Genomic DNA, 19929 nt, shown 5'->3' with positions numbered 1-19929 from the left:
TCAACGTCAACAAAACAAAGGAGATGATTGTGGACTTCAGGAAACAGCAGAGGGAGCACCCCCCTATCCACATCGACGGGACAGTAGTGGAGAGGGTAGTAAGTTTTAAGTTCCTCGGCGTACACATCACGGACAAACTGAATTGGTCCACCCACACAGTCAGCGTTGTGAAGAAGGCGCAGCAGCGCCTCTTCAACCTCAGGAGGCTGAAGAAATTCGGCTTGTCACCAAAAGCACTCACAAACTTCTACAGATGCACAATCGAGAGCAACATTTAGCATTTAGTGGCTGCTGCCAACATACTGACTCAACTCCAGCCACTTTAATAATGGGAATTGATGGAAATTTATGTAAAAATGTATCACTAGCCACTTTAAACAATGCCACTTAATATAATGTTTACATACCCTACATTACTCATCTCATATGTATATGTATATACTGTACTCTATATAATCTACTGCTTCTTGCCATCTTTATGTAATACATGTATCACTAGCCACTTTAAACTATGCCACTTTATGTTTATATACCCTACATTACTCATCTCATATGTATATACTGTACTCTATACCATCTACTGCATCTTGCCTATGCCGTTCTGTACCATCACTCATTCATATATCTTTATGTACATATTCTTTATCCCTTTACACTTGTGTGTGTATAAGGTAGTAGTTGTGGAATTGTTAGGTTAGATTACTCGTTGGTTATTACTGCATTGTCGGAACTAGAAGCACAAGCATTTCGCTACACTCGCATTAACATCTGCTAACCATGTGTATGTGACAAATAAAATTTGATTTGATTAGAAATGTAGTAACCAAAAAAGTGTTATATCTGAAATATAAAATATATTTGAGATATAACACTTTTTTGGTTTCTACATGATTCCTAATGTGTTATTTCATAGTTTTGATGACTTCACTATTATTCTACAATGTAGAAAATAGTAAAAAATAAAGAAAAACCCTTGAATGAGTAGGTGTGTCCAAGTCTTTCACTGGTACTGTACATGGTAAGAAGTGCTGAAGTCTCAGATAATGTGCACAGTCACGACAGCTTTGCTTTTGTGGCTCTTTATCTGGCCTAGTACTGGACATGAAACCTCTCAAGCCTAAAAAAATAACGCCTCAGTGGTGCTTTTGTCATGTCACTGTCTGCCACTTATTTGGCGATGTCAATTAGCATTGATTTCACAAACCATTTAGAGTCAATGAACCTCTACCCAAGAGAAGAATTATTCTACTTCCATTGTCTTCATACAACAGAGATGACAACCCAGTGGAATGCACAGAGACACTCAGAACATTCCGACCCAGTCGATTAGCTCTTAAGTCTGGATGTGCATTAGCGTGTAACACTGTAGTGTCTTTAGAGAGTTACCTTATTCTCACAGACAGGTTAAGTGAGCCTTCAGAGTGAAGGGCACAGCTCTTGTGAGCTCAGTCAGTCCACTCAACAAAGCGCTGTGGTCACGCTACTGAGAACATCTGTGTTGTTTTTAGCTCAGAGAAACGGCGCAGGGAACTGAGCTTCTTCACGTTACATCCATAGAGAGAAATAGTAATGGTGTGTTTTTGTAAGCACTAACTCTGCTATTGGTTCGTTGGACAAAGCCTATGGGGAAAATGAATGGCGTTTTTGTAGGGTTTTGGGATAAATTCAGAAAATAAGGTCTGCTAAACACAGGCTTAGGAGATCTTATAAGTTTTGTTCTATGAGATAATCTTCATCAGCTAACGCCACTTTTTGTGAATTTTGAAGAACTTATGTAATAAAAAAAGCACAAAGGCTTCATAATTCATAAAGGTCATGTTAACTGACTGCTATTATTTCATAGAACAAAACATATTATATCTCTTAAGCCTGTGTTAACCTCAGACCTTATTTTTGGCATTTATTCCAAAACCCTATTCTTTTCCTATTCATTTCTCCCGTAGGGATGGCTGAACAAACCAGAGGTCACTCATTTCCAGGTTTTAGGACTACAAGCTGGCGAGCTGTATTCCCCACCCCCTATACATCTCATCTGTGCAGATATTTACATCTTAACACGGACCTGTAGAAACTCAGACACATGTCTTTATGACATTCCTTGGATCCTTGGAGTGTTTGGAATGTGCTGGCGGGCTGTGCGGTGTACCCTGAAGCCAAATAAACTCTGAGGGCACCCATGGTTCTTTACTGACAAATGACACATAGCTGTTACTATTGAAATGCTCTGACCTGGATGGAGTTTAAACTAAGTGGATGGTTCTCTACCTACACAGTATGGAACTGTAAGATGCGTTGGTCACGTGTATCATGGCAGCTGTGTGATACAAGTCATCTATAGACACCATATGTCATGAGAGATTGAGATCAGTTTTTCAGCTTTTTAAGATCTTGTAAGGCTGTTGTGCAGGTAAAACCAGATATATCTGGGTCAAATATTTGTATAAATGTCAAATATGTCACTGAGGATTTTACTCTTCTATTTCTTTTGGGTTTGTTGCTCTCTACTCATGTTGTCTCTGGGTAGTCAGTAGTTACTGAGACAGAGCCAGGCAGTGATTTGTAAATCCTTCCGGTTGAGGCTGGCTGCCTTCTGGGTGAACCAGCTAAACCGGCTTACCCACTATAACTATGCATTAGGTGGCCAAAATCATGACAGTTGTGATGGAAACAGAAAGTTTCGGTTCAATTGTATAAATAATAATGTTATTTGGACATGGTGGGATCTTTTTGTGTCTGTAAAATTAATAATGCATGAAATGACTCTAAACAACACCTTTATGTGCAAATATTGATATAATAGGCATCATATCGAAGTGAACTTGGAGTCACGCGATGACATGTTGTGTGGTCCTCCCACTACAACTCAGAAAAGCATGACGTTTATTAGGCTACAGATGAAATAAGTTATGATGAACTTAACAGGGTGACGTGGACATGATGAGCTTGATTGTGCTTTCCAATAAATATCGAGGGTCTTATTCTGGTGACATGATAATTGATGTTTGGTAGGTAGCCTGCCCGCACTGTGTCTGTGAGCTGATGGCTAGACTATCTGTGAGCTGTTGGTTAGACTGTATCTGTGAGCTGTTGGCTAGACTGTATCTGTGAGCTGTTGACTAGACTGTTTCTGTGAGCTGTTGTCTAGACTGTTTCTGTGAGCTGTTGGCTAGACTGTATCTGTGAGCTGATGGCTAGACTGTATCTGTGAGCTGTTGGCTAGACTGTTTCTGTGAGCTGTTGGCTAGACTGTTTCTGTGAGCTGTTGGCTAGACTGTTTCTGTGAGCTGTTGGCTAGACTGTATCTGTGAGCTGATGGCTAGACTGTTTCTGTGAGCTGTTGGCTAGACTGTTTCTGTGAGCTGTTGGCTAGACTGTTTCTGTGAGCTGTTGGCTAGACTGTATCTATGAGCTGTTGGCTAGAGCTCATGTGTAAAGACCAGAGTGGGCATTACTATATAATACACATTTCTTGTGACAAAACCATCAGTAGAGTTGAAAATGCAATATACATTTCTTTAAATTCAGTACATGAGATTTTTATTTTTATGTGCACTATATCATCACGCACAGCTTTTTACCCGCAATAAGTCAATTTGAAAATGGGTTTTGTTACGTATAGTATGTGCCATAAGATTGTTCTATGTGGTTTTGTCATTGGTGCCCCCCCCCCCCCCCCCCCCCCCCCGAAATGATGGAAAATCTCTGGTGGGGAAGTGCGCATATTATTTTTATGTAGATTTTAGAATATTCACATGAAAATCTGTCGCCGATTGGATGGAAACCTAGCTAATGGAATCAACATTTCAGACGGTATTTTATTATTTACCAGTCTGGGTCAATTTCATTTAATTACTGCCAATTTGCTAATGCAGATATTTCAGCATTTTCAATTTCCAAACTGAATCTACTCAATTGACATGTAATGATATTGACACACTTTGCTTATCTTAAAGCCAGCATCAACTCAGCTGTTGACATGTTATCATCCTTTATACACACCTTGCCTCGGTGCATGACAATGTAAGCTCGCTGTGATGTCAGAGTTTGGAAATCTGGTCTATTCAGCATGTTCTCTCCTTTGATACAACTCATTTTGTTGTTAGCACTCTGAAGAGGGAATTGGCAACATTTTATTTTACGGTGCTGTATTGTTATTTGGTAGGAAAATATATGGCATCAATGGAAATGTACTAGTCACTTAGGTTACATAGAATAATTCAACTCCACAGTACCTGATACCTAGTGGTGCTTCCCAGAGAATCCCCACAAAATAATAAAGTAATTCATGTTATTACAATGTTGCCTTGTTATACCCAAATTATAACATTAATGATCCTAAAGAAGGGAATAAGAAGCTTGATAAGACTGAGCTTGTCCCTCTATTCAAAACTCACAACAAACTCTCATCTACTCTCATAGGTCTACCTGGTCATTGCTGTACAAGTTGCAAAAAGCTGAGTGTTATGGTCGTATGTAGGCCTAATGACGGAGAGTTCAAGTGAAGTGTCACTGATATTAATGTTAAATAACATACCCCCAATCTCTCTCTCTCTCTCTCTCTCACACACACACAAACACACAAAACTTGGCCTTTGAGTCCAAGCCAGTGTCGGAAAGCAGAGTGGCTGAGAACGCAGCCGGTAGCTCCCAGTGATTAGCAGAGGAAAGGCCCCTTTTCACGGCTGCCCCCCGCCTGGACGCCGCCTCGCGACACCAAGATAACGGGCCCGTTGTTGGCCTGCAGGAAGCGAACAAAGACGCCACTGTCCCCCCTGTCCCTCTACTCTCCATATCTGTGTCCGAGCTTTGATTTCCCCCTGGTCAGCCAACGAGTATCTGTTGAGCAGTAATCTGAGTAGGGAACAGCAGGCCCTGTCCCTGGCCTGGCACTGCCCTCACAGCCTTTCCTCTCCTCTGTACCCTGCCATTATCCTTGGACACAGAATGGGATGATTAGGGAAACCCAATCTGGTGGGAGTAGCCTTAATGCTGCTGTGCTCTGCTGGGATGAAAGGAAAAGGGTTGTCTAGTCTGCTGCTTCCTCAGCCCTCCTGACAGACTGATGGTTGTTTGTTGGGCAGGTAGAAAGCTTATTAAGAGTGTCGTTGAGGGTGAATAACCCCTCGTCTGTGTCATTGGTACCCTGAGTGCGGGGGTGTACAAAAATAAAACTTTTGCCCTTTTGTTGAATCTGAGTTCATTGCTACCTACCGTTTCAGGATGGTGTCATCTCAGTCAAGGACATTGACCTGGTAATGTCAGAGGGGCTGGGAATGCGCTACGCTTTTATTGGTCCCATGGAAACCATGCACCTTAATGCATCTGAAGGTCAGTTCCTCATTTGACTTACACATAGAGAAGCCGTCCCCAAAGAATACATATTTATATACTGTCCTCTTTGTCCTGTGTGATTGTGGCACATTTAACCATGTACAATTATGGTTGTGTGAGAGGCAGAGCTTATGACCAGACCGTGATATTAGTTCAAAGAGGTCGCTCTGCTAGACCCTGAACATCTGTGAAGAGAAGGGGGAACTGTGGCCTTCACACGCCCTCACATGTCTGTCCCCTTTTACCATATAGGCATATATTGGGGGAAGGCGGGGTGTGTGTGCATGTGTTTGAGAGAGAGAGATGTCATATAGATGTAGAATATGAAAGGGAAGTGTGAAAACTAAAGGGTGACCTTGCTCTGGCTGTACCACCGTGCTCAGAGAGTGAGAGAGCACTTTGGCAGAACAAAGCTGTCTTTTGACCAACACAGATTAATGAACTCCCTCACACAAGTCATCTAAAACCAATATTACCAGGGAGGAATACATGTTGTACAGTACTCACACATTCTACTTTACCTGTTTTCTTTCTTCTTAATAATTTTTTATACCAGTCCTATTGTGCCATCATGAATTCTATGATGAATTAACATCGGCCTGTGTAAGTGTAGTAAAATACACTTATCTCCCATTGTATGAAATAAAAACACCAGTGGCATGTGTTACAGAATGTTGCTCAGAACATCCAAAGGTTACTCAAGCCCATTCCTGTTGTGACTGTAGGTCGTCTAGTCTAACCAGTCCAATCAGATTGTAAAACACTCCGGTCCACTCTGCTTTGCTCTGGCTGAGTGACTATACTTTCCAGTTAGGACACAGAAAAGCCCTTAAACTAGAAAGCAAAGTAATTTTATAAGCTAAACACGAGACTGAAGGAGCCATGCACTTATTTTGTTCAGACTATTGAAGCAGAAGAGAGAAGGAGAGAAAGGATCACTGAAATTGTCCTAGTCAGGTGAGATCTCTCCCACCAAAAACATAACTCTGAGAGAGCTTAGTTGGATGTAGCTGGCAGTTATCACACTGAAATGTTAGCTTTAGTCTGTCCCTGTAATGTTCATGTACACATTCAGTGTTCAACTTGGGAGTAAGAAAACGGGGAATAGCATTTTACACCCAAGAAACAAGTTACTCATTTAAATGCTTACACCCTAGATCTCTAGAACCCTTACTAGAATCATTATAGAATGACTAAATGACTTGGAAGATGTTCATTTTCGGTCATAGTGAGACCATACAGATCTGATTTTGCTGCTCTGAACTTCTGTAACAAATAAGATCTTCTCATTGCCGTAAAGTCTGGCCAACCCTCTATGTATGGTCCACTCTCCCAGTTCTGGAGGACTAACTCCAGCGCTACAGAGAGGGCATGAGGAGTGTTCTGACCACTTTTGGACCTGTTCCCAAATTCTCTGGGGAGGCAGCCGAGCGCATCAACAAAGTAGGCTTATGTGTTTGTGTGTTGAACTGTTTGTACTAACTCCACTAGATTCTAGGACTAGGAAAAATATCTTCAGATTTGACTAATCAAGTTCAAGGAGGTGTGAAACTGGGTTAGTTCAAAGAGGGCAATGTTTACATGTGGAACTTTTAGTCCAAGGAGCTCAAGGTCGAGCGTTCTACATATTTCCCCCTCTAGAACTTTACTCTGTTAATTAGACATTACTCAACCACATGCCATCAGGCTGTTCAAACATTATTCTCCACAGATGGGAAGCTGTCGTGTGAAAACACCCTGACCATAAGCAGAAAATATTTCAAATTGGACCAATTTAATGCAAGTGTATCCAACCAAGGAAATATTTTACCAGGCCAACAGCGGAAAGAAATCCCAGCAGCTAAAACTTCAATTAATTCTCTCTACTCATCTCATCTTCTCCCTCCCTCTCCTCCTCTGATGTATCCCTACAGGAGATGTGTGAGCTGACCCGCAGCACCTGTCTGCTAGGAGAGAGAGGAGGGATCAGCTCCTCATGGGCCTGGCCAAGCTCAAGAAGTGACCACTGGACTATCAACACCACTGATGTACAAGATAAGCTTGTGTCTGGGACTCTTCTGTCCATCACTCAGGCCTTCACTGACCCTCATTCAGCCTGAGGAGCATGGTGATGAGAATGATCTGATCTCTGTGGTGCCTACACTGGGGATGTTAATGAATACTGTAGCCCTGAGTCCTCACACACAATCGCTCAACCAATCTGGGATGTTACTGTAGGAGCCCACACACACAATAAACCAATCTGGGGATTGATTGCCATGCCTCCTCAGAAATATAACCATGTTTTATGCAATCAACAAGTTGATGATCAGACAAAGGAAGTAATGGTTTGGTCATACCACAATGGTTTATTGAATTGTGAATATGAAATGTTAATGTGATAAACTTGTTTAGCGAATTTTTTTTATTTTTTATTAAAATGTTGAATTTCTCTAGGATTGGAATACATTTGAATTGTCCTTATCAAGAACTAAAGAAAAACAACAAACATGAATTGATTAAAGATACATCATAGGGTTTTTCATATTGTGTTACGTCACATTTTGGACAACTATGATTGGGATCTGTTAAATGGGTTGAACATTAAAAAAAATATTATCTTCCCTCTTCGGTCATGCCTACATTTGTTCTGGTGATCTTGTGACTCATGATGACTATGTACTTTATACAGTATGCTTGACCAGTAATTAACACCGAATTCAAGTGTCTGTTTCTGGGTTAAGTGTCTCGATCTGTCAACAGTACATTTGAAATGAATGTGATCACAGGGTGTATTCAGTTAAATTAAACGTTCAGAATGTTTAATCATATAGAGCGGGAGGTGGAGCGAGTTTCCCAAATGCGGGAGCATGGTCCTTCTCGCCGGCTCCAGTTTCTCCAGTAGCGCTCACTTCACGAGCTCTGGCCATCGCCGGCCCAGCATGCATTTGTAGAGTACTTGTGTGCTGCTATAGCCATTTGCTTTGGCTACTGTCATTTAGTATACAAAATATTTTCCTAAAGAAACTGATAAAACACACAGGTGAAAAATCAAGGTGATTTACAAAGATGAGGAGTAAGTGCTGTGTTGTTTAAGTCTCTCGTCGTGATGTGTGTTTTGTTTTCTATTTTTCTTTTTAATCCCAGCCCCCGTCCCGCAGGAGGCCTTTTGCCTTCTGGTAGGCCGTCATTGTAAATAAGAATGTGTTCTTAACCGACTTGCCTAGTTAACGGTTTTAAAAAAAGAGGGAGTGCGGTGAACTGAAGAATCGTTGTGGAATCTGAAAAGAAAGTTATCCCGAAAGCCTTATCGTGTACTTGCTACGTGCAAATGCTAACAAAAAAACGAGATGGGTAGCTAGCTAGGTGTGTCATTGTAGGAAAGTATTTATAAACTAAAAATCAGATTAAGCTTCGTTAATTTTTGTTCTATTATCTATACAATAGGCCATCAATGATTTTTGGCCCAATATGCCTGGCATATTACCTCTTGCAAGGAGCTTTCCGTTTTGATAGGGTTATTTTACCTAAAATCCTTTAGGCCTACCTACAGAAAAAAACACATACTCATCCCTGCCCAGTCTGGCAAGAGTGTCCCAAGGGTGTTTAGCATTCCCAGTGGCTCAGCAAGCACTGAGCGCATATTCTCCGCTGCTGGCATGTTCTCTAGGCATCATCACCTGAAGACACAGACTCAAGCCAAACTCATGTTTCTAAAAATGAATTCAAATGGACTGTAGCTGGAGCCTAATAAGGCATTTTTCGTTTCATTTGATTTTAATTCTAAGTAAGTCACAGCCTAGATGTGCAATTTATAGACTATAATGATTTAATACAACGAAATGTTATTTAAATGCTGAGGCTTAATGTCCGACATCCTAGTGTGTCGCACTCGCAAATGCTTTACGATGTATTGTATTTCTTTGTAGACTATAGCCTTGAAATAATATAGCCTAAATAATTCATTTTCGTTCGTTCTTAGGCTACTTGTTTGGCTCCTGACATATTTAGAGTGTTTATATGCTGTTTAATATGACATGTAACCTATTTCAAATGATGACAACATTTTCCGGTTGTTTATTAAAATACTTCTAATTGAAATCATATGGTTTGGTTTCAATACTTCGAAACCAAATAGTAGATTCTGGTAGTCATAAAAATAGATAGGCCTACTCTGTCCTGAACATGTCCCAGTATTCCGATTAGCGAGTGGGGTTGATGAGTGCTCTTTTCCTTGGTCTCGCCCCTAGCCGGTGGATCCTCCTCAAGAGGAGAAGATTATAAAAACTCAGGTGCATCGCTCCAGAGCTCACACGCGCAGCTTTCTCAGTTGGACTTGCTTCCAAACAAATCACACTACTCTTCTACGTTTGGAGTTACTTGACAAGACGGCGTTAAAGAGCACCGAAAACTGAAGTTAATGGAAGTTTGCTGATATTCCAGGAAAGTGGGAGGTGAGATAGCTGTGATTTGTGAATCATTCGTGCCGCATATTCAACGGTTTTATTCGGCTTTATGTAATGATACAGCCGCTGGTGAATGAGATTTAGATGTTTTCCCCCTGATATACAGGTTAGAATTGTCAGGTTAGAAATTCGATGAGGAAACCAAACTTGATATAATGTGATTGATTGGCGAATTGTTATGGACAGTTTCTGACATTTTGTCGCCTATTATAATGAAAACAAAAGCAATTTCATTGATTTCTCTAAGTTAATGGGAATTCACTTTCTTATGTGACATGATTATTTTGATCCATCTCTCAATATAGCCTCACTTTTGATGTGAGGCTATATTGACTACTGTACATCAGTGGTTCCCAACCAGGACCCCTGGGGGTACTTCTCAAGTACCCCTGTGGATAGACGAAGACTCATGAGACCATAGGCTTACTGCTAAAATGCACATGGGGGGGTACTCCGGGCAGAGCAAAATTCAGTTGGTGGTACAGTAACCAAAAAAGGTTGTGAACCACTGATATACATTATATACAGTAGATGTCTTGAAATGTATTGGAGAAACACCACTTAGTGTTAAATTGTACAGTTTTGGGTTGGACCTTTTGGTTAGGTTTTTTAAATGGGGGGGGGGGGGGGGGGGGACTAAAACAAACACTTAACAGTGATGTCGGTCTACTGTTTTCCTACCCTGGTCTGTTTGGTTTTCTGAAAATGAAACCTTTGATGTCCACTAAGAACTGAAATTAATTTGTATCCTTCTTTCCATTCTTGTGTTCTCCAGGTGGTCTCAGACAAAGTTGCCTTAGAGATGAGTTGGGTTGCTCTGTACACCCAGCTTGGCGGGGTGAACAAACACTCCACCAGCCTGGGGAAGATCTGGCTGTCTGTCCTCTTCATCTTCCGTATCACCATCCTGGTACTGGCTGCAGAGAGCGTGTGGGGAGACGAGCAGGCTGACTTCACCTGCAACACCCAGCAGCCCGGCTGCAAGAACGTCTGCTACGACCACTTCTTCCCAGTGTCACACATCCGCCTCTGGTGCCTACAGCTGATCTTCGTGTCCACACCGGCCCTGCTGGTGGCCATGCATGTGGCTTACAGGAAGAGTGGGGACAAGCGGCACATCATCGCGGCCTCACGAAGCGGTGGTGATGACAAGACCAGGCAGGTGGACCTGGAGACTCTAAAGAGGAGGCGTCTGTCCATCACTGGGCCTCTGTGGTGGACGTACACCTGCAGCCTGTTCTTCCGCCTCATCTTTGAGGCTGGCTTCATGTATGCACTCTACTTTGTCTACGACGGCTTCCAGATGCCTCGTCTGGTGAAGTGTGAGCAATGGCCCTGCCCCAACAAGGTGGACTGCTTCATTTCACGACCTACGGAGAAGACCATATTCACCATCTTCATGGTGGTCTCCTCTGCCATCTGCATGGTGCTCAATGTGGCTGAGCTGGCCTACCTCATCGCCAAGGCCCTGATGAGGTGCTCCACCAGGATTTCCAAGAAGAACCGTGCCTATGCTCACCCTGATCATGTGTCCCCGGACAAGTCTCTACTACAGAATAAAAAGAATCAGATGCTGCTGTCGTCTGTTACCGATTCCTCCAGCAACAAAACTGTGTGAGGACAGCCCAGTGCCTGTTCTTTTCCATTAGAGACTACACATAACTAGGGAATAGAAATCTATCAGTGTTTTGTTACCATTAGATGAGACCATACTTGTATTCTAGATGCCTGTAGCAGCTGAGGACCGGCCTAACCCCGAGTCTGCTCATGTAGAGGATATTTCTCTCTCAGTGCCCTAAACTACTTTTAGAGTTCTAAAAGTTTTAACGTGCTAGAATTTTAATGTATTGTTATTGATATCAATTTAAGGTGCTTGTATGTTCAGGGAGTGAGAGGTTGAACAGAAGTGAAAAATGGGTCTAGAGTGCCACCTTCTGGTTTACAATGTGTGTGCAGGAGTTTAATGTTTTATTTGTGGAGAGCAACCAGAATTGGTTAACATTGTGTTTGTTCAGTTTTTGTGGGAGACTTTTCCAAAGCAGAAACTCACAAATGTGCAGTATAGCTCCAAGTTCTATTTGAGGATCACCTGTGTACACACATCTGCCTGCATTCTAACAGTGACGAGTGAAATTTCACAAGTACCAAAGCAATTTTAAGATGCAGTGCCTTAATTTTAAGAGAGTCGCTATCAGCAGTGTCAAATAGTACCTGATGCTGTATATTGAGCACAATGTTTTCAGGGAAGATGGCTGATCCAGTTGAACATTCTGGGCACGTTTCCTGGACCCAGATGAAGCCTATGCCTAGACTAGAAGGCATGCTCAATTAGGAATATTAATTGGAAAGTGCTTTTTGGTCCAAGAGTAGGCTTAAGCTGGGTCCTGGAAACTGGCCCTCTGAGCATTATGCCAACTGTGACAGACATGGCCTATTGTGGTCAAGACTGGTGGTAAACCTGGCTACAGATCCTAACTGGGGGTGTTGTCTTTCAGCTTGTTGCTTATTTTAGCCACTGAACTAATCAGTGTACCTCTTTCAATGTGAGTAAGCAGACTGATCTACAGGCAAAAATGGCTTAATGTGCTCCGTCCAAAAATACATGTAGAAGTTGGAACACCATAACTTGTATCACTGTAGTGACAATCTGACTGTTCCCTGGGAAGACGTAAGGACAGTTTTACCAGTTAGATGCATCCCACACATTTTGTGATGGCTCATGATTTGGACATTGTCATGGAAAGCAAACTGTAGGCTAACTATCTCTCAATATTCAGTTGTTGAGGTGCTATTTTTATATTGTGATTGTTTAGAGGAAATGCAAAAGGATATCTGTAAATGCAACATTTTGAAAGCCTCAATGGTCACACTTCCCTTACAGCAGTTAGGGCATATCTATTAGCTTTCTAACTGCATATTATTTGAAGGATGTTTGATTTGTATTTTTTTTATTAGCTATCTGCACTTTGACCCCAGTCTTGAGACTGTTTAATAAAATTTTTAAAAATGATACTTATTCCTTTCACACTACACTGTTGGACTATCGGTTGTAATAACAATGATTGATCGCATGCGCATCAACCTCAGTCACTAGGATGCGCTTCTCTGGACAACCAAGAGAGGGCAGTAGGTTATTGATATAGGTTTTGGGGTGGGTGACTGCATTTGCAGTGTAACTTTTGATAGCCATATATGACAAATAAGTTCATTTTATTCTAGTGAAGTGTAGAATCATAAATACTTAAATCACATCAATATTTTATTTGACAGGCCTATGTTCTCCCCAGCATTCCAAATGAACTATTTCTCACAGGTGGGTTAATGTATAGGCCTACTGTATTGTCAAAATCGCCTAATTCAACCACTATAGTAGGCCAAAGGTCAGATGTAAAAGAATGAACGCAGAACCCACTTTTCCGGGATAACATACACCCCCAGACTGCATAGCCTATAGTTGAAGCTTGAGCGATGAATTTAAAAATATATATTTTACAGGGGCGTGGCGTGCATTGGTCCAGGGTGATGACTTTCTGAATTCATTCATGCATGGTCACACAATGTGACAGTCGCGATAACTGGGAACTGGAGGGAGCTGCCCTTCGCGGAAACCCATTTCCAAGTTAAATTCGCCTCGGAAAAACGAACTTTCCTTGCGCAAATTTGGCGGCGAATCCACGTGTGAAGAAGTTTGTGCATGAATATCTTGGCCTGGCTGCGTTTAAAAGAGTTTGGTAAGCTGGCAGAGGTGCCAGAATTTGGGGACAGGGGGAGAGGGGAGGTTACCAGCTTCCTTGGGAGGTCTGTAGGCTATCCGACGCACTCAAAATATGGCACCAATGGCAGACGGATATTGCTTTCGATATTTAAATTGGGCTTCCCCAGTTTAAGGTATGATTGAAATTAGGTGTGAATATCTTTCCCGGCACTGTCATCCTAGACCGTGATGCTGGTAACTTATATATTAGCACATTTTATTTAATGTCAATGTTGAGTGTGAGTGTGCCTATTTTAATTATTATAAATTACAGTAGTAACCCTCTATTATAATCAGGTTTAAATAATAGGATAACAAAGGTATAGGGATGCTTAAAAAGAGCCAGTGGACACAAGGCCTATCCTCCACCCTTTGTAGGTTACTGCAGGCTATCTGAACATGATCAAATTAATCAATATTACTTATTTAATGTTAAACAAAACCTTCATAAAACATCTGATATTCAATGTATTCGGTTTGTATAAACTGATGAGACATTGTCTGGACTGATATACGTGTTTAGACAAAAAAAAAAAAAAGAACATGCAGCATTCCAACCTTATCAGATATGGTATTCTAATAATGTAGTCTTTATACTAGCCTAATAATAGCAGTGATAATGCAAATACAAATATATTAAACATATACATGTTAAAGCATTCTGCATTGTTTTATACAGTCATTTATGTTTCCCATAGCCCTGATGACTTCAATAGTTAGATGCCCATTTTTTCCCCCTTGATCAGCACTTCAAATTCTGATGAGACCAGCATTGATTTGGGGTGGGTCATCATCAGACCCATCGAACAACAATTTTGGTATCGATTCATCTGAAGTTGTATCAATATGCGTAGGCCTATAATGTTAGCACTTCTTAATATATATTTCATATGTATTTGCTGTGAACTATATAGGCCTATATATATTATAATTATTATATATATATATATTTTTTACAATATTTTAATCAGGATACAAACTATAGGGTGGGCTATTGATAAGGAGAGAGAAATAGGTGAAAGCATATTTCAAAATAAAAATGTATTTGCATATAAATTATTTGTCAAAATGCCTGTCTTTCCAATCTAATTAACATCCTAATTCATGACGCCATACTAGTTATGAATCAGATTATGGTAATTGTCACTTCAATAAGAGTGACAAAATACTAGTAAACCAAAGAATACCCATCATTAAACAAAATAACATACGTTTTATGTGCCAGTCTGCTTAAATCTAAGGGAATAGGCTTCTTTTTAGTTTGGGTTTGATGTAAATACATTCATGGACGAATATGTTAACTGATTTATACTTTTTTTCGTTACAGGTGTCATATATATTCTGAACCCTAGTCGATGGATTTATTACCGTCAATAGAAAAACATTTTAGTAAGTTCCAACTATTTTATGTTCCTGCTTGTGTTTTGGTTTTGGTGTGAATAGTAGATTGATAGGCATCTACTGGCAAGTTCATGTGCACAACGCTAACCAAACGCTATATATCGATAACAAAAGGCAGTGGGGACAAATGTCTTCATGCTCCTGTATTCAACAGTGTTTCGTGTGACTAGGGTATATTCAGAGGTCAGTTAAAAAACATTCTAAAAGCTTGTTTTTGACCATCATTATGGGAAACTGTCATCTGATTATTCTGTTTGGTTTAATTTATGCCGCATGACGTTATACATTATTGCATAGTTAATAGTTTAGTCAATGCATGTTATTGTGAGTATGGTGTATTTGCATTTATTGGCTGCAATTTCTGATACAAATTACCATTCAATTGCCATTAAAAGAGCACAAATTTTTTAGACTCAAACATCAAATGGCCTCTGCATTGGTTACTTCTTCTCTCATCCTTTTTTAACAAGTGAGGTAGAGATGTATTAGATTTAGCTAATTAATAATTGTCATCATGTTAAAAGAGGCCTATAGCTGCCTCCGTTCTCAATGTAAAAGTAATTCAGTAGATCATAGGATATAATGGGCTATTAGATGTTGAAGATCGTATGTTATGTCTTTGAACTTGACCCCTATGGCCCTATTGGATCTGTAACAGTGGGAGTTGTGTGTGTCAGGGCCTACACACTGCAGTCCAACCTCTGCTCGCTGCTGTTTTTGAACATTATAATGTTGATCTCAGCACATGCCATCTGTGCAGCGGAGCGAGCGGGTGAGAGAGCGAGAAAGAGAGAGAGAGAGAGAGAGAGAGTGTGTGTGAGTGTGTGTGTTTGACAGTAACTGAGAGAAAGAGTGGGAGAGAGAGAGAACAGGATAGTGAAAGAGTGTTAGCATAAATGTCAGGTTCATAGTTCTAAGCTAAATAGTGAAATAGGGGGCTTCACAAAATTATATGACATTACAGAACATTTCTATACCGTTCACTTCCTTTGACCAATTGTTCGATTGAGACAATTGATTCAGCGGTTTACGTCAATGACTTCTTCAAGGCCATTTTATGGAACTCATTTTAATAAGCGCTTAATGTGTTGTGCCGATGTGAAGTGTGATTAACCATTTGTATGTTTGTGGGTGATGAGACCTCTGCTTTCTCTCTCTAGGTGTGTAATGCTTCTCTGTCCATGTTTTATTTGACTGCTATTTATGCTTTATGTTACACAGCATCACTTTGACAGGTTTCCTGACAATCTCTTTTTCCCCCACTCCTTGTCTCTTCTTCCCCTCCTCCCTCTGTTTGCTCCAGACTGTACTTTCTCCCTAGGCTAGAAATCTTGAAGCATGGGTGACTGGAGCTTTCTGGGGCGTCTGTTGGAGAATGCACAGGAACACTCAACAGTAATCGGCAAGGTCTGGCTGACTGTCCTCTTCATCTTCAGGATCCTGGTGCTGGGAGCGGCAGCTGAGGATGTGTGGGGCGACGAGCAGTCTGACTTCACCTGCAACACACAGCAGCCTGGGTGTGAGAACGTCTGCTATGATGAGGCTTTCCCCATCTCACACATTCGCTTCTGGGTGCTGCAGATCATCTTTGTGTCCACGCCCACCCTCATCTACCTGGGTCATGTACTGCACATCGTCCGCATGGAGGAGAAGCGGAAAGAGAAGGAGGAGGAGCTGCGAAAGGCCAACAGACTCCAGGAGGAGAATGAACTCCTTTACAACGGCAAAGGGGATGCAGGTGGAGGAAGAGGACGAGGAGGAGGAGGTGGTAAAAAGGAGAAGCCACCTATCAGGGATGAGCATGGCAAGATCCGCATTAGAGGTGCCCTGCTACGCACCTATGTGTTCAACATCATATTCAAGACCCTTTTTGAAGTGGGGTTCATTTTAGGTCAGTATTTTCTCTATGGCTTCCAGCTGAGGCCGCTATACAAGTGTGCACGGTGGCCCTGCCCCAACACTGTGGACTGCTTCATATCTAGGCCCACTGAAAAGACGATTTTCATCATATTTATGCTTGTGGTGGCTTGCTTGTCTCTTTTGCTGAATTTGTTAGAGATCTATCACCTTGGGTGGAAGAAAGTTAAACAGGGAATGGTCACCCCTGATCATGCATTGCTGCCCTGCTCTGATGGTGTGGGGCCTGAGTCCATGACTTCAGCCTCCAGAACTGCCCTTCCCAACCTCAGCTACCCATCGATGTACACGGACGTGACGGCTGGGAGCGGTGCCTTCCTGCCGCCCATGGCAGAAGCCTCCCGGCCAGAGTTCAAGATGGACCCCCTGCAGGAGAAGCCCTCATCCTCCTACTACATGAGCAGCAACAACAACCACAGGCTGACCACACAGCAGAACTGGGCCAACCTGGCCACCGAGCAGCAGACTCGGGAGATGAAGGCCACCTCCTCCTCCTCCTCCTCTCCCTCTGATAGTGAGCAGCTGCCCCGTGAAGCTGCTCCCCCCACCACCACCACCAACCCTAGCTCCAGTGGGGGCAGTTTGAGTGGGGGGAATGGCGATCAGGAGGGAGGCCACATCACCACCACAGTGGAAATGCACGAGCCCCCCGTTATGGTCACAGACCCTCGACGGCTCAGCAGGGCCAGCAAGAGCAGCAGCATCAGATCCAGGCCCAACGACCTGGCAGTATAGTCAGTCCCCCTAAATACACCTCCAACCTCCCAAAGCCCCCAATGATTTTTCTATATAAAAAGTACAAAATAAAATAAAAATATTTTTGTTTTTTTAATGGAGGCAATGTGAGGCAGGGGGCTGGAACTGGAGTTGTTGCCTAGTATATATATCTATTAACAGCAGTTGATATCAGTACAATTGGTGAGTTGTAGCATACATGTTAGAATAAAAAATGCACACAGTCTGATTGTGCAATGTTGGTTAAAATGGTCTGACAAGCTGAAGGCTTCGATATACTGGACATCAGGGGACTTTATGGTTCTTATTCCAGTTTAAAATGGCCAAGTAACTTTTTTGTTTGATTTTGGTTTCAATGGCCTGGTCTGTGTCAATGTGCTCTTGTCAACAGTGGTTATTGTTGTTCTGTTTATTTGATGAACATAAAAGCCTATTTATTCCAATTAGGAATGATACTGTACATTCATCAAGTTGTTGAGTTCGGTTGGCAAATTGCTGAGAACCAACTTCGAATAAAACCGTTATGTGGAACAAGTAAGTACAGGGTGTTTTGAAACCACTTGTGTGTTTAGTATGTTTACTCTTATGCTGTTATACAGTTCCTTCAAGTTGAGTCTTTCTTAAAACAAGTTATTTTTAATCATTTTTTTGGTGTATCAGAAAGTTGTTTGCAAGACAAACTAAATCCAAACATGTATGCTCTCATTCTTTCTCTAAGATGAAGAATACTGTTCAATGTCAGCAATGACACCAATATGGGGACAACATTTGCTTGTTCATTATCAAACTTTTATATTGTACTTTGACACTTCCTGAATTTCACAATCTAAATAACTTTTATTTTTTTATAATATTCAGGAAATAGCCTAGCTATTTTTTGTATTATGTGTTTGAAGAGTAACAGTGGAATCTGTAAATGCAAACTACAACTCACCGATTCACTAACTGGTCTGCAGACCCATTTATCTGTCTGAGTTTACCCAGGATCCACTTACTGAACACATAATTTACACACAAACTATAACCGGATTATGGGTCAAAACTAGAAGTTGAATGTGTTCTTGTAGTCTACAGCTGTTATAAGGTTCCATGGTTCCAGCCCCTGCTCCTACATTTGATTCTCGAATGCAGAAATTAAGCAAATAAAGTATTTGTTTTTGCCTGAAATTAAAAAGCACACTGCCATATGCACAATGAAAAGTTGACATCCGATTTTAAAGAGGTTGAAAACAAAATATAAACCAAATGCTTCAACTTAAGACGGTAAATAAGATTTGGTTTTTTATATATTTATGATAACCATGTTTATTGCTGTCATCATAAACACAATATCACTTTTTAATCATTGTATCTTCATGTTGAGGGTAACTCACTCTCATACATGACGTGATACTTTATTGGTTTTCTTAAAAGTGCTATTTAAAAAAAAGAAAAAAAGAATTGAATTATAATGAAATCTAATTTCTAAACTGTAGTCAGTTTATGACAACCAAAACAGCTATATGGTACAAAACGGACAAATGCAATGACATGGCAAGTGTCATAACGCCAGGATGAAAAGTCCATCCTCATTTCTTATTTTTGATAGAAGCTCAACTATTACTGACTACTTCACCTGTTGTAAACAATGGGAAGCACATGCTTCCGCCTAGTTAGTGTAAATGTAATATTTCACCTTGTAGATTACCTGAACCATCTTGAATAACTGAAAAGCTATGCAAGTAATTGCATAACACAATCATTCACTTAAAATAGGCCTTTTCTAAAATGATTTGTGAAACATGATTGGTATAATACCACACTTCTATGTAATTCTTACATAGTTCTTATACTTTGAAATTACCATATGCTTATAATTTATAGTTAGAGAAGGATCATAAATAAACACAACAACAAACATTCAATGCAAACTAGAAACCATAGTTACAACCGTGGAGAGACTACCCGAGGAGACAGTGTTACTCTTATTGGGACAACCGTTTTTCCCAATGTATGTTACCTTTTCATTTAAACTATTTAAATGTACCAAACCACAAAAAAATCTGTGTTATTTGCATTTGTCATTTTGGTTCTCAAAGTTTACATTTTAGTAAAAAGGTAAAAGATTTGCACATTTAGGCAAAACATGCTGTTCTAAGAAGTTTATATTGGTAGGAGAGAGACTGGAAAAGACACCAGACTGCCGATGTTTATAATCTTTAAAGGAAAATGTCTTAACAGTTAAACACAACGGCTCTTTGCGTTAAAGACAGAATTTCAATTAAAAAAATACGTCAAATGTCATGGTCTGAGACGATTGCAGAAAGTTTGGATTTTCAAATATAGAAAAAAGTGGGCTGTGAGTAT

General features: G+C 40.9%; 2 protein-coding genes and 1 pseudogene across 2 annotated transcripts; all 3 read left to right on the top strand.

The window, feature by feature from the left end:
- Positions 1–7430, top strand: part of LOC120064526 — a 28542-nt pseudogene extending 21112 nt beyond the window's left edge.
- Positions 7431–10557: 3127 nt separating this feature from the next.
- Positions 10558–11394, top strand: LOC120063710 (gap junction beta-2 protein-like). Its single transcript, XM_039014006.1, has one exon. It carries the CDS (start codon positions 10579–10581, stop codon positions 11392–11394), a length of 816 nt encoding a protein of 271 aa, XP_038869934.1. The 5' UTR covers positions 10558–10578.
- A 4846-nt stretch (positions 11395–16240) lies between these two features.
- Positions 16241–17610, top strand: LOC120063709 (gap junction alpha-3 protein-like). Its single transcript, XM_039014004.1, has one exon. It carries the CDS (start codon positions 16270–16272, stop codon positions 17581–17583), a length of 1314 nt encoding a protein of 437 aa, XP_038869932.1. The 5' UTR covers positions 16241–16269; the 3' UTR covers positions 17584–17610.
- The last annotated feature ends 2319 nt before the right edge of the window (positions 17611–19929 follow it).

This window comes from Salvelinus namaycush, chromosome 19, assembly GCF_016432855.1.
Source record: "Salvelinus namaycush isolate Seneca chromosome 19, SaNama_1.0, whole genome shotgun sequence".
Classification (NCBI taxonomy): domain Eukaryota; kingdom Metazoa; phylum Chordata; class Actinopteri; order Salmoniformes; family Salmonidae; genus Salvelinus; species Salvelinus namaycush.
The sequence above is the reverse complement of the archived record's forward strand: the minus strand, read 5'-3'. Positions and strand labels throughout refer to the sequence as shown.

Bases quoted from the DNA above. Each gene is read 5' to 3' on its own strand.
- LOC120063710 (XM_039014006.1), top strand. From the start codon at position 10,579: ATGAGTTGGGTTGCTCTGTACACCCAGCTTGGCGGGGTGAACAAACAC.
- LOC120063709 (XM_039014004.1), top strand. From the start codon at position 16,270: ATGGGTGACTGGAGCTTTCTGGGGCGTCTGTTGGAGAATGCACAGGAA.